We start from the raw sequence: 15,519 nt of genomic DNA, 5'->3' as shown, positions 1-15,519 counted from the left end.
ATTTTCTCAGGAACAGGTGGTAGAACCAACAGGGAACCAACATTCATTACTGCAAAGACTCAAAAACCTACAGGCTACTGTAGTGTTAAATATGTATTTTTACCACTGATCTAACACAGTAGTCTTAGATGATAACCACAGGGGAAAAAAATAAAAGCAACAGCATGGAACAAGACCGCAGCAGCAGAATGCCAATGCTGGACATGCATTCATTTTGCCGTATTGAAACACATTTTCAACATCCCACCATTTAAAGCTAAACTCTTCTCTCTCTGGGCTCCACCTTGAATAGAGAAGATTAGCACTGTTAACTCACTTTTATGTCAAAGGAAATCCAAGTGTCAGAGCCATGTGGGTTTCAAAACTAGACCTTTGTCCCTGTCTCTGAACCACAGGTGCCCCTTACAGGGTAGAGGGGAAGAGATGGGAATGTGATGTGAAGGGAGTGCCCGAGGTAGGCGACTCACGATTGCGTTTGCCCCCCTCCTCGTCCCCCTCCTCGTCATTCTCAGGGTCGATATCCTCGGCCTGAGTGATCCAGTCCAGGTAGCCCTTCAGATCCTCCTCCAGCTGCTGCTTCTCTCTCAGCTTCTGGAAGTCTCCACGAGCCTTGGCCTTCTCTCTCTCCTTGGAGAACTCTCTGTGGACAAACACACACGCGCACACACACACACACACACACACACACACACACACACACACACACACACACACACACACACACTTAGAAACATTTTCCCTCCATGTGTGTGGGTGCGTACGTGTATGTGTTAGCAATGCTCGGATATCTTACCCGCTTAACACTCCCAGAACCAGGTTGAGAACAAAGAAGGAACCGAAGATGACCAGACTGACGAAGTAGACCCAGGGTAGCTCAGAACCCATGGCATCGTTCATCTGAAACAACAATATTGACAGTCACAGTTCAGAGGACAATACATACGTCCCTGTATATCAATGATCATTTAGCCCCTAATAGAAGTACAGATTACAGGCCGCCATAAAAACTCACACCTATTAAGTTTGTCGATGGAAACTATTACACCAGTAACTACAGATGATCCCTGGCATCTCTCTTTGCAGTGACTCTCTCTCTCTCTCTAAGACTAGTGTGGGTGCAGGCTTTTGATGTAGCCATAACAGTAACACAGCTCATTTGTTGATGAACACTATACATCTAGTTGTGTTTTTGTTTTGGCTGGAGCAAAAGCCTGCACCCACACAGAAAAGATTGCCCACCACTGCTATAAGGAAGTAATGGATTCGACTTCTGCTTTACTTTACTGCAGCGCGCCAGCGGCAAACTTAACTTTACCTTCAGCTACTTTCCCAGCGTTTGAAAAACATTTTGTTAATTGTTAGAAGATGTCAATTTATACAGTATAAAAGCCAAGTATAAGTGTTAGTGAACAAATGTGATTGTAGATTTATTTCATTCAAGTTCGCTAACGTAAGCTATTAAGCTACTAGCGTCAGAGTTAGCCGCTACTAGCTAGCTATAACCACAGGGTTTTCTGGAACTACCTGTGCAGTTCGTGGGTGCAACAATTCCCGGGAAGAAACTACAGGAGTGGTCAAGACAGGAATGTTTCAACCACAAGCCACAGGCTACGGCAAAATGTTCATGTCCACCGTGGTTTTCTTTTCACAAGATGCTCATGACTGAAGTTGACAAGACACAATGGCTGAGGGCTTTAATCTGAAGAAGCCACCAAACAACTTGTTTGTGTGCGCTCATTCCACTTCCTCAACAAGCAACCCACCATGGAACACCCCTATCCGGATTTGTACCTTGGGTACAACTGAGTGGAATCGTGATCAACAGGCAATTGTAGTTAGTTCATGCATAAGCAAGATGTGGTGATGCAGATTCCTGAACGCGTGTCTGCCTGCCCCTTAGTACGTATTAGTATTTATTAGGATCCTCAATTAGCTGCTGCCTGGGGTTCAAACAGGACTAAAACAATACACCATTAATCAAGTAATACATCATACAAATGTACATTTCTCCATATTTGCACATTTACACTGTCTCCTCGACAGTCTGTGTTCTGCCGTAAGGTGTTTCATCTGAACGTTCCTGTTTCACACACAAGGGAGGTCAACTCGCAGATGGCAAAATGTCAGGATACATGTCGAACGCGCAATCGGGCGCTTGAAGGTGTTCCCAAGATCCTTTCACAAACTATCCCCATCAGTCTGACACCAAAGTACCAACAAAATCCGGAAAAGTCGTGTACTCCACTGGCTGTGATACAAACAGGTGGTGAGAGTCTGGAAGACTACTACTGTAAATATGCTGTTTGGTTCCTCAATTGAAAATGTACATACTTTTTGGTGTCCTCGGATGGGGCCACAGTGTCTCCTGACCCCTCCTGTCTCAGCCTCCAGTATTTATGCTGCAGTAGTTTATGTGTCGGGGGGCTAGGGTCAGTTTGTTATATCTGGAGTACTTCTCCTGTCCTATTCGGTGTCCTGTGTGAATTTAAGTGTGCTCTCTCTAATTCTCTCTTTCTCTCTTTCTTTCTCTCTCTCGGAGGACCTGAGCCCTAGGACCATGCCTCAGGACTACCTGACATGATGACTCCTTGCTGTCCCCAGTCCAACTGGCCGTGCTGCTGCTCCAGTTTCAACTGTTCTGCCTTATTATTATTGGACCATGCTGGTCATTTATGAACATTTGAACATCTTGGCCATGTTCTGTTATAATCTCCACCCGGCACAGCCAGAAGAGGACTGGCCAACCCACATAGCCTGGTTGCTCTCTAGGTTTCTTCCTATTTTTTGGCCTTTCTAGGGAGTTTTTCCTAGCCACCGTGCTTCTACACCTGCATTGCTTGCTGTTTGGGGTTTTAGGCTGGGTTTCTGTACAGCACTTTGAGATATCAGCTGATGTACGAAGGGCTATATAAATTGATTTGATTTGATTTGATGTTCTGATCCTAACTTTTGAAATGTTAATGAATTATTGAATGTGAGAAATGTGATAATGTTACTTCCTACATCTACTTATGTGACATAGTAATAAACAAGTGCAAAAAGATTAAACAGTTTCTTGTTTGTTCTGTAATAAGTTTAATATGACATCAGAACACGCATATTATATTACGGCATAAACATTATAAAATACTGTGGTGTATTATCAGGGCGGATTGAAGACAGAGATTAAATCAAACAATGGAAGGAGATTTCCATGAATTAACCATTTTTAAAACAGATTGTGTCATTTTACCCCATCACACATCTTTGGCATCTAGCTCTTGAGAATGTCCAGATATTTCTGTCATAGCTGCAGTCTGCCCTGAGAAAACTCATCTCCCAAAAAAGGCAGCATATGCCCAAAGCAGAACAGTCAGGGTCATTCTACTTGCTGCCTTGTGAATTTGTTGTCAAACGGCATGTCCAGTATTATCTGTTCTTATGGGGTCCACTGATGAGGTGGTTTTTGTGCAGTACATCCACAACTGAACTTTTAAGTAGTACCACCTTGGCCCATTAGTCTGCATCACAAATTCCCCCTCCTATCTCAGTGACATCTCCTCTTCTCTCATGCCGGGATTGGACAAGTGAGTTGGTCACTGGACACTTCATTTCCAGCAGCTCTGTCGTCTACAATGCCGCCTGGACTGGCTGCCAGCCATGGCTCCTCTGGGCAGACCACCAGACCTCTGTGAGCCACCTCAAACTCCTGAGCCTGCACAAATCCGGGGCCAATGATCTCATTCTCCTTTCCATGTTCGGTGGCCATGTTTCCCCCGGAAGGAAAGTGTTCATGGATGAATTTTGCAGAATTGGTGGTGATGCGCGCAGCAGTGTTGTGTTCATATTTCAGAACATATGGATTCTTTATACATTCAGAATAGTGAAGAAATGCAGGGTAAATAGAGCCACTCTACAAATGATTACTAACCCTAACACAGTGGGGAACAATCTACATCTTCAGAGAAGATTATAATATAATTATTATTATTTTCAAATATGTTTTGTTTTAAAAGAGTTAAAGCTGAAGACAAAAAAGATTCAATCAAATTGTTTCATTGCTGGTCTCCGGGGAGGGCAAATTTTGGAGTGACAGTAGAATTAACCAATCTCATTTTGACTTAGTGGGTGGGACCGTTTTTACAAAAACGTATGGAAACTTCTGCCTTGAACAACAGGTCATTGTTCAATAGCGAGCATTAGTTTTCCCACGGTCTAGCTAGCAAGATTTTGTTGTCGGCTAGTTTGCAACAGGTGTTATCAAAGAGGATGCTGTTGCTAATTTGTTAGCTCCTCCCTTTTCAAAAAGACGGTAAGTTTTAAATTATCATCATCTGGTGAATGGAACTGTGCTTTTTTACTGCAGTGCGCTAGCTGTTAGTCATCTCTTTGAAAAATAACTTGTGTGTGAAACATTGTTGCATTTAAAGTGGAACTGACAGCAGTTTAGCGTCCATGAAATCATATTAAAATACAGTGCCTTGCGAAAGTATTCGGCCCCCTTGAACTTTGCGACCTTTTGCCACATTTCAGGCTTCAAACATAAAGATATAAAACTGTATTTTTTTGTGAAGAATACACAACAAGTGGGACACAATCGTGAAGTGGAACGACATTTATTGGATATTTCAAACTTTTTTAACAAATCAAAAACTGAAAAATTGGGCGTGCAAAATTATTCAGCCCCCTTAAGTTAATACTTTGTAGCGCCACCTTTTGCTGTGATTACAGCTGTAAGTCGCTTGGAGTATGTCTCTCTCAGTTTTGCACATCGAGAGACTGACATTTTTTCCCATTCCTCCTTGCAAAACAGCTCAAGCTCAGTGAGGTTGGATGGAGAGCATTTGTGAACAGCAGTTTTCAGTTCTTTCCACAGATTCTCGATTGGATTTAGGTCTGGACTTTGACTTGGTCATTCTAACACCTGGATATGTTTATTTTTTAACCATTCCATTGTAGATTTTGCTTTATGTTTTAGATCATTGTCTTGTTGGAAGACAAATCTCCGTCCCAGTCTCAGGTCTTTTGCAGACTCCATCAGGTTTTCTTCCAGAATGGTCCTGTATTTGGCTCCATCCATCTTCCCATCAATTTTAACCATCTTCCCTGTCCCTGCTGAAGAAAAGCAGGCCCAAACCATGATGCTAACACCACCATGTTTGACAGTGGGGATGGTGTGTTCAGCTGTGTTGCTTTTACGCCAAACATAACGTTTTGCATTGTTGCCAAAAAGTTCAATTTTGGTTTCATCTGACCAGAGCACCTTCTTCCACATGTTTGGTGTGTCTCCCAGGTGGCTTGTGGCAAACTTTAAACGACACTTTTTATGGATATCTTTAAGAAATTGCTTTTTTCTTGCCACTCTTCCATAAAGGCCAGATTTGTGCAATATACGACTGATTGTTGTCCTATGGACAGAGTCTCCCACCTCAGCTGTAGATCTCTGCAGTTCATCCAGAGTGATCATGGGCCTCTTGGCTGCATCTCTGATCAGTCTTCTCCTTGTATGAGCTGAAAGTTTAGAGGGACGGCCAGGTCTTGGTAGATTTGCAGTGGTCTGATACTCCTTCCATTTCAACATCCTTGGGATGTTTAAAGCTTGGGAAATCTTTTTGTATCCAAATCCGGCTTTAAACTTCTTCACAACAGTATCTCGGACCTGCCTGGTGTGTTCCTTGTTCTTCATGATGCTCTCTGCGCTTTTAACGGACCTCTGAGACTATCACAGTGCAGGTGCATTTATACGGAGACTTGATTACACACAGGTGGATTGTATTTATCATCATTAGTCATTTAGGTCAACATTGGATCATTCAGAGATCCTCACTGAACTTCTGGAGAGAGTTTGCTGCACTGAAAGTAAAGGGGCTGAATAATTTTGCACGACCAATTTTTCAGTTTTTGATTTGTTAAAAAAGTTTGAAATATCCAATAAATGTCGTTCCACTTCATGATTGTGTCCCACTTGTTGTTGTTTCTTCACAAAAAAATACAGTTTTATATCATTATGTTTGAAGCCTGAAATGTGGCAAAAGGTCGCAAAGTTCAAGGGGGGCGAATACTTTCGCAAGGCACTGTATGTTCATATACACCTCCAGGATGAATATGACACAAAAAATTCTGACAAGCGACCACTTAGATATATTTATTTTCACGTTTTCATAAATTCTTAGAAAGTTTGGGAAATGTATAGTCCTATTGATAAAACAACCCGGAAAATGTAGGCTCTCTCTCCCTCAGTTATGCACATCAACAAAATCAACAACTAATGCTAGCCAGAGCAAGATAAGCTAAAAATCTAACAAAGGAACATTAGATAAACCCTCTCAAACTTTTTCAGCTTGTTTGCCGTCAAAATTCCACTGATAAACAATGGGGAATTGTAGCCTCCTCGTCCTTCTGCAGGTTGCCTGCCAATGCATGCTTGTCCCAACCAAGCACCAAAGCTAACTGGCTAAAGTTGGCTAACTAGCTATTTCCAGACAAATGAGACAAATCTAACCATTTTACTCGCCGTAGCAGAGCGTTCTTGACTAACTATTACTTTCTTTGCCTACGATTACTGACACCTGTCATATTCAGCAGGTGTTGTGTGTTCATAAATTCATCAGTTGTTCTGCGCTCTGGCACACTCAGACAAGAGTGCTCTGAAATCAGAGTAGATAGCCAGAGATAATTTGTGAAACTCAAGAGATATGCTAACTGTATAACAGTCATTCAAGTTCTTGCTAGTTAACCAAATTACATCTGTTATCTCTAGCTTTGTATAGCCACCGAAAAACAATATGAGGGAGAAAAGTCAGTCACTCACCAACTTCTCCAATGGCATAACATGACATCCTCCTAGCAGCTAGCTAGCTATCTAGCTAATGTTAGGCTCCGTGTTTTTAGCTTGTTACATACAGTGCATTCGGAAAGTATTCAGATCCCTTGATTTTTTAAAACATTTTGTTACGTTACAGCCTTATTATAAAATGAATAAAAAAAAAAAAAATGTTTTACACACAATACCCCATAATGACAAAGTGAAAACAGATTTTTCCACATTTTTGCAAATGTATAAAATAAAAAAACGGATACCTTATTTACATAAGTATTCAGACCCTTTGCTACGAGACTCAAAATTGAGCTCCGGTGCATCCTGTTTTCATTGATCATCCTTGAGATGTTTCGACAACTTGATTGAAGTCCTCTTGTGGTAAATTCAATTGATTTTATTGACATTATTTGGAAAGGCACACACCTGTCTATATAAGATCCCACAGTTGACTGTGCATGTCAGAGCAAAAACCAAGCCATGAGGTCAAAGGAATTGTCCGTAGAGCTCCGAGACAGGATTGTGTCAAGGCACAGATCTAGGGAAGATTACCAAAAAAATGTCGAAGGTCCCCAAGAACACAGTGGCCTCCGTCATTCTTAAATGGAAGAAGTTTGGAACCACCAAGACTCTATTCCTAGAGCTGGCTGCCTGGCCAAACTGAGCAATCGGGGGAGAAGGGCCTTGGTCAGGGAGTTGATCAAGAACCTGATGGTCACTCTGACAGAGCTCCAGAATTCCTCTGTGGAGATGGGAGAACCTTCCAGAAGGACTCTGCAGCACTCCACCAATCAGGCCTTTATGGTAGAGTGGCCAGACGGAAGACACTCCTCAGTAAAAAGGCACATGACAGTCCACTTGGAGTGAAGGACTCTCAGGCCATGAGAAAAAATATTTTCTAGTCTAATGAAACCAAGATTGAACTCTTTGGCCTGAATGCCAAGCGTCACGTCTGGAGGAGATCTGGCACCATTCCTATGGCGAAGCATGGTTGTGGCAGGATCATGCTGTGTGGATGTTTTTCAGCGGCAGGGACAGGGAGACTAGTCAGGATAGAGGGAAAGATGAACGGAACAAAGTACAGAGAGATCCTTGAAGAAAACCTGCTCCAGAGTACTCAGGATCTCAGACTGGGGCGAAGGTTCACCTTCCAACAGGGCAACAATCCTAAGCACACAGCCAAGAAAACGCAGGAGTGGCTTTTGGACAAGTCTCTGATTGTCATTGAGTGGCCAAGCCAGAGTCCGGACTTGAACCCAATCAAACAACTCTGGAGAGATCTGAACATAGCTGTGCAGTGACACTCCCCATCCAAGCCGGACAGAGCTTAAGAGGATCTGCAGAGAAGAATGGGGCAAACTCCCCAAATAACGGTGTGCCAAGCTTGTCGTGTCATACCCAAGAAGACTTGACGCTGTAATCGCTGCCTAAGGTGCTTCAACAAAGTACTGAGTAAAGGGTCTGATTACTTATGTAAATGTGTCGTATCAATGTTAAATTTGCCCTTGGTAGTTTGATTGTTTTGAAATTCCCAGCCGTAGTTACATTGGTTTGTTTTTGTCCAGAATATTGAGTCATGGAAACTGAAGCAGTGCATCCCGACAGGAGGCAGCAAACAAGGTACCAGGCCAGTTGTGATTTACAACCTGATAGCAATATTTTTTGGACTACCAAGAAATGTATTGGTGAATATATGAATTATGCATTGAACTGTATTCATCTATTCTGCCAACTGCCCTAATGTACGTCATGGAACGTTGAGTCAAATATGACCTATTTTTAAAACTAAAGTTAGTTTTGTAGCATAAACTGGGAGTTTGATATTTTTTACTGATATTATGATTGTCTGTTTGTTTCATTTCTGCAAAGTCGTTAAAGCTCTATCAGTTTCGTCTTGAAACTATAGGTCAATGGTTACTTTGGGGGGGCTAAATGTGAAATGTTTTTTGCAATGGGAAGTAATAGTTGTACATTTCGACTGGGAAATGCTTAATGGTTGTGTTTTTGTATTCTTATGATTGGGACCTACTGGCTTATTATGTCAGAGTTTATGGACTGGTTATCCTTTAACATCATGCTGTGTGTGACTGCTGTCTTTCTTTCAGCTCTATGTAGTGGTGTAGTGATGCCTGGATTAGTGGGTATACTCACATTTAGCCAAAAACGGCCTGCCCAGCAAAGGAAAGGCACCCTGTGTGAAAATTCCTATGTTTTCCTATGTTTTTTTTAATGAGTTTTTAATGAGTACACACACATGTGTCTATGTGTGCATCCCTGCATAACATAAACAAAATAAATAAGAATAATTTTTTACTCAGCTGGTCTCGGCACGAAATGACAAGTCCTCACTGTCCGAGACCTAGTACAAATGTATCCAGCACAGGCACTTTCTTTGGTGTGTGTTGACCTTCACAAACATTTCATAGAAAGCCATGCATTCCCAACATGTTAAAGTGCCATCATGTGCACTGTTTATTTGCGGAAGGTCCCACGAGACTTCCCCTAGGTGTAGTTCAGATGAGTTTGGGAAGTAAATGAGTGAAATGTGTGTCCTGCAACCGAACACACAGGAACAAGGGGGAAATAGATAGCTACCACTAACTAGCTTGTGTGGTATTAATCTCACCTTCCACATCGCTGTGGCGTGGCAGCAGGATTTCCCTTAAACCGCAATGCAGGTGAAACCAGCAGTCAGTACCTCGCCCTCCATGCTAGCTAGCACCCATGCTTGGTGGGACTGGCTCCTCAGACTGGCTCGGCTCGACATAGGCTTTTCGGAAGATCCACTTATCTTCGTCTCCGAAGGACTTTGCCAGAACGGTCCCAACTTTATCGCTGTTTAGATACTGGTAGGCTTCTTAGCTTTTTAAGTTTTTCCATAGCCTGATCATCAACAGCAAGAGAGTCAATGATTTATGCGTATATTTTGGCTCACTTTATGGATGGTCACAGACAGTTTATATCAGTATCCCAGCCAGTGATGAGTCCTTCTGGGTGGGGTACTGTTTGTCCGTCTCTTCTCATAAATTGACTTTGGGAATACTTCCACTTTATACTTTGGGGATCCATCCCAGTCTTAACTTGTATTAGTAGTATTATTGCAGTTGTTGATTCAGTTAACAAAATTAATGCAGAAATATGCTATTGACAGGGTTTCTAGTGGAGCGCGCATATGAATTATGATAATGCACGACCGCGGGGGAAGTTGTATCCATAGTTTCCGCATTTCTCTTCCGTGTTTTAAAAACCTTCGAACATGAGGTGGATAACTGCCAATCTCATCTCCCCATTCCTCCTCCGTGTTCAGTTCCCTCTCAATCCCTTTCATGTCTGTCGAGTGGCTGCATCTCTCTTCCACTCCCAATGTCACCTTCACCCCATTCATGGCTTCAATAGCACGGCATCACCATAGTAACCGGTACATGAACGAGAAGAGAGGACAGTACCGATAGAGAGGGAGGGAGAGTCATTTGGCGGAGAGAGAAAAGGAGTAGAGACGCAGGGGGAGGGATAAGTTAAGAAGAGAGGGAGAGATAAGCGGAGGAAAGAGAAAGGGAGGTAGAGATTGGGCAGAGAGGTAGGGTACAGACACAGGTTAAGGAGAGAGGGAGAAATAGGTGGAAGGTCAGAGAGGGGAGGGGGGAGTATGTTTGTGTACATTATTTCTGCAAGTTGGATTTGAGTGGAGCTCATCCAGTGTTAGCGATGAAGCTAAGCTAACACTGTTGAAACCTCTGTTACTGTAAGTAGAGATAGCTTGCTAGCTGCTAGCTGGGTGTGGTTCATAAAGCAGCCTCACCCAGTACAGAACATCAGTCCAGCCCTCCATGGTGATACACTGGAAAACAGTGAGCATGGCAAACAGGAAGTTGTCAAAGTTGGTGATGCCACCATTGGGCCCGTGCCATCCTTCCCTACACACAGTCCCATTCATCCTGCACTGGCGCCCATGGCCTGACACCGCACACGGAACAGGCTCCTCCTCGGCCAGAATACCTTTAGTGCATATAGAGAAAGGGAGAGAAAGGTAGGATGTAAGGCCGGAAAGTAACTTAGTAAACAATGATGCATCGCATCAGATGCATGATATCAGAGTGTGTTTGCCATATGAGAATATCAAATACATCCTGTGGTGTAAAAAGGCACTGGGACGCACAGAAAAGTGTGGCTTTATGCAGTTTTGCTTGTCTTGTTTACAGATACACATTCTATAGGTATAGTGTACATGTATTCAGTGTTAACACATAATTCTCATAGCACACTAGCTCATCAGAGGCTCTCTCGTTCTCTCTCTCACACACACACACACACACACACCCACACACACACACACACACACACACCCCCGCCATTACACGCCACAGTCCCTAACTCTCTGCTGATGTTGCATATACAGTGCCTTGCAAAAGTATTCACCCCCCTTGGCGTTTTTCCTATTTTGTTGCATTACAACCTGTAATTTAAATTGATTTTTAGTTGGATTTCATGTAATGGACATACACAAAATAGTTCAAATTGGTGAAGTGAAATGAAAAAAATAAATAAAAAAATAAATAAATAAAAAAAACAGACAAGTGGTGTGTGCATATGTATTCACCCCCTTTGATATGAAGCCCCCAAATAAGATCTGATGCAACCAATTACCTTCAGAAGTCACATAATTAGTTAAAAAAGTCCACCTGTGTGCAATCTAAGTGTCACATGATCTGTCACATGATCTCAGTATATACAGTGCCTTGCGAAAGTATTCGGCCCCCTTGAACTTTGCGACCTTTTGCCACATTTCAGGCTTCAAACATAAAGATATAAAACTGTATTTTTTTGTGAAGAATCAACAACAAGTGGGACACAATCATGAAGTGGAACGACATTTATTGGATATTTCAAACTTTTTTAACAAATCAAAAACGGAAAAATTGGGCGTGCAAAATTATTCAGCCCGTTTACTTTCAGTGCAGCAAACTCTCTCCAGAAGTTCAGTGAGGATCTCTGAATGATCCAATGTTGACCTAAATGACTAATGATGATAAATACAATCCACCTGTGTGTAATCAAGTCTCCGTATAAATGCACTTACACTGTGATAGTCTCAGAGGTCCATTAAAAGCGCAGAGAGCATCATGAAGAACAAGGAACACACCAGGCAGGTCCGAGATACTGTTGTGAAGAAGTTTAAAGCCGGATTTGGATACAAAAAGATTTCCCAAGCTTTAAACATCCCAAGGAGCACTGTGCAAGCGATAATATTGAAATGGAAGGAGTATCAGACCACTGCAAATCTACCAAGACCTGGCCGTCCCTCTAAACTTTCAGCTCATACAAGGAGAAGACTGATCAGAGATGCAGCCAAGAGGCCCATGATCACTCTGGATGAACTGCAGAGATCTACAGCTGAGGTGGGAGACTCTGTCCATAGGACAACAATCAGTCGTATATTGCACAAATCTGGCCTTTATGGAAGAGTGGCAAGAAGAAAGCCATTTCTTAAAGATATCCATAAAAAGTGTTGTTTAAAGTTTGCCACAAGCCACCTGGGAGACACACCAAACATGTGGAAGAGTGCTCTGGTCAGATGAAACCAAAATGGAACTTTTTGGCAACAATGCAAAACGTTATGTTTGGCATAAAAGCAACACAGCTGAACACACCATCCCCACTGTCAAACATGGTGGTGGCAGCATCATGGTTTGGGCCTGCTTTTCTTCAGCAGGGACAGGGAAGATGGTTAAAAATGATGGGAAGATGGATGGAGCCAAATACAGGACCATTCTGGAAGAAAACCTGATGGAGTCTGCAAAAGACCTGAGACTGGGACGGAGATTTGTCTTCCAACAAGACAATGATCCAAAACATAAAGCAAAATCTACAATGGAATGGTTCAAAAATAAACATATCCAGGTGTTAGAATGGCCAAGTCAAAGTCCAGACCTGAATCCAATCGAGAATCTGTGGAAAGAACTGAAAACTGCTGTTCACAAATGCTCTCCATCCAACCTCACTGAGCTCGAGCTGTTTTGCAATGAGGAATGGGAAAAAATTTCAGTCTCTCGATGTGCAAAACTGATAGAGACATACCCCAAGCGACTTACAGCTGTAATCGCAGCAAAAGGTGGCGCTACAAAGTATTAACTTAAGGGGGCTGAATAATTTTGCACGCCCAATTTTTCAGTTTTTGATTTGTTAAAAAAGTTTGAAATATCCAATAAATGTCGTTCCACTTCATGATTGTGTCCCACTTGTTGTTGATTCTTCACAAAAAAATACAGTTTTATATCTTTATGTTTGAAGCCTGAAATGTGGCAAAAGGTCGCAAAGTTCAAGGGGGCCGAATACTTTCGCAAGGCACTGTATACATCTGTTCTGAAAGGCCCCAGAGTCCACTAAGCAAGGGGCACTATGAAGACCCAGGAGCTCTCCAAACAGGTCAGGGACAAAGTTGTGGAGAAGTACAGATCAGGGTTGGGTTATAAAAAAAAAAACAGAAACTTTGAACAACCCACGGAGCACCATTAAATCCATGTTTTTTAAATGGAAAGAATATGGCACCATAACAAACCTGCCAAGTGAGGGCCGCCCACCAAAACTCACAGACCAGGCAAGGAGGGCATTAATCAGAGAGGCAACAAAAAGACCAAAGATAACCCTGAAGGAGCTGCAAAGCATAGGACCACTTTAAGCCGTACACTCCACAGAGTTGGGCTTTACGGAAGAGTGGGCAGAAAAATATAAGCAAACATGTTTGGTGTTCACCAAAAGGCATGTGGGAGACTCCCCAAACATATGGAAGAAGGTACTCTAAAATTTAGCTTTTTGGCCATCAAGGAAAATGCTATGTCTGGCGCAAACCCGATACCTCTCATCACCCCGAGAACACCATTCCCACAGTGAAGCATAGTGGTGGCAGCATCATGCTGTGGGGATGTTTTTCATCGGCTGGGACTGGGAAACTGGTCAGAATTAAAGGAATGATGGATGGAGCTAAATACAGGGAAATTCTTGAGGGAAACCTGTTTCAGTCTGCCAGAGATTTGAGACTGGGATGGAGGTTCACTTTCCAGCAGGACAATGACCCTAACCTTACTGCTAAAGCAACACTCAGGTAGTTTAACGGGAAACATTTAAATGTCTTGGAATGGCCTAGTTAAAGCCCAGACCTCAATCCAATTGAGAATATGTGGTATGACTTAAAGATTGCTGTATACCAGCGGAACCCATCCAACTTGAAGGAGCTGGAGCAGCTGGCTCTACAAAGTTTTGACTCTGGGGGGGTGAATAGTTATGCACGCTCAAGTTTTCCGATTTTTTTGTTGTCTTATTTCTTGTTTGTTTCACAATAAAAAAATATTTTGCATCTTCAAAGTGGTAGGCATGTTGTGTAAATCAAATGATACAAACCCCCCAAAAATCAATTTCAATTCCAGGTTGTAAGGCAAGAACATATGAAAAATGATTAGGAGAATGAATACTTTCGCAAGCCATTGTAAATTATAGATCGATAACCTAAGCCTGTCTTTTTATGCAGTACTGACATGCAATCAAAAGCTGGGAAAAGTTTAACTTCAAGTAACGGACCGAGACAGGCCGGTTACAGGACGCAGGCCCTTACCGGTGCCCACCAGGTAGCAGGTGGCGTGCATCTTGCCGATGAAGAGTTCGAGGCCGATGATGGCGTAGATGATGATGACGAAGAGGACGAGCAGAGCGATGTGGAGCAGAGGAACCATGGCTTTAATGATGGAGTTCAACACTACCTGTAAACCTAGAGACATGGAGAGAGAAGGGTCAGACACACACACACACACACACACAAGATGGAAGCAGGGACAGTGTAAAGCTATGAAGACATCCATTTAATATATCCATTGAGTATATTATGAGGAAACTCATTCAGTATTTGTATACGTTATGTCCAGATATATTTCAGCCTGTATAGGCTGCTATATGGGTATCAATAAAACTTGAGATTGAGCTTGAACTAGAATCAGAAACACAGATCAATTACTACATAATGATTCATCTCTAGAGTCTAAATGTATTAAATATTCTGGTGCCATGGCAACTCACTGGGTACTCCTGAGACAAGGCGGAGGGGGCGGAGCACCCGGAATGCTCGGAGGGCCTTGACGTCGAAGCCTCCCGGCTTACCCCCCTGGCCCCCGGCATCGCCCTCTTTGGTTATCACCTCCAGAACTACACTGAACAACCTGCGGAAAGAGGGAGAGAGGAAGAGAGAGGGAGGAAAGAGGGAAGGGGAGAGAGATATCATAGAGATCACAGACAGAGATACAGATGACATCATTGTAAAATACAGCCCTGAGGCTTTCTGAGCTCTCTGGTGACAGAACTCTGATTTATCTTAGTGATCTTTTCTGGGCCATACTGTTGTGTGTGTGTGTGTGTGTTTGAATTGAATAAAAACACATGTAAAATCAACATTGCGCCTACCGCTATGTAATGTGTGTTTTAGACAGACGCTGTATGAGTGTCTGTCTGACGCCTAGTTTGTGTGGCAAACAAACTCCTCAATATAAATATTTGTTTCTGTCAATATTGAGTATATAAAAATATCATAAAAAATTCAATGAACTACCATTACAGAAAGGCACCAAAAATGAGAGGAAAGAATGAGCAGAATGCCCTTCAACAAGCACTCAGACCAGAGGTGACATAGGACATGTTTTTTTTTTCTTTACAGATAACGTATCGTAATTTGAGCCAGTTTC

At 42.5% G+C, this 15,519-nt stretch overlaps 1 protein-coding gene across 1 annotated transcript in view; it reads right to left on the bottom strand.

Annotated features, from left to right (window-relative positions):
- LOC110531171 (voltage-dependent L-type calcium channel subunit alpha-1D) overlaps positions 1-15,163 on the bottom strand; it is a 50,525-nt gene extending 35,362 nt beyond the window's left edge. The window contains exons 1-5 of the mRNA XM_090185797.1: positions 14,861-15,163; positions 14,403-14,555; positions 10,596-10,792; positions 794-897; positions 468-640 (exon numbers count right to left, since the gene is read on the bottom strand). Of these exons, the coding sequence (XP_090041923.1) occupies positions 468-640; positions 794-897; positions 10,596-10,792; positions 14,403-14,555; positions 14,861-15,095 (862 nt within the window). The 5' untranslated portion in view covers positions 15,096-15,163. The remainder of the gene's footprint in view (positions 1-467; positions 641-793; positions 898-10,595; positions 10,793-14,402; positions 14,556-14,860) is intronic.
- Between the last annotated feature and the right edge of the window lie 356 nt (positions 15,164-15,519).

The sequence above is a fragment of the Oncorhynchus mykiss genome, chromosome 9 (assembly GCF_057628025.1).
Source record: "Oncorhynchus mykiss isolate SJ-2025 chromosome 9, ASM5762802v1, whole genome shotgun sequence".
NCBI lineage: Eukaryota > Metazoa > Chordata > Actinopteri > Salmoniformes > Salmonidae > Oncorhynchus > Oncorhynchus mykiss.
This window is presented reverse-complemented; position numbering and strand designations above follow the sequence as displayed.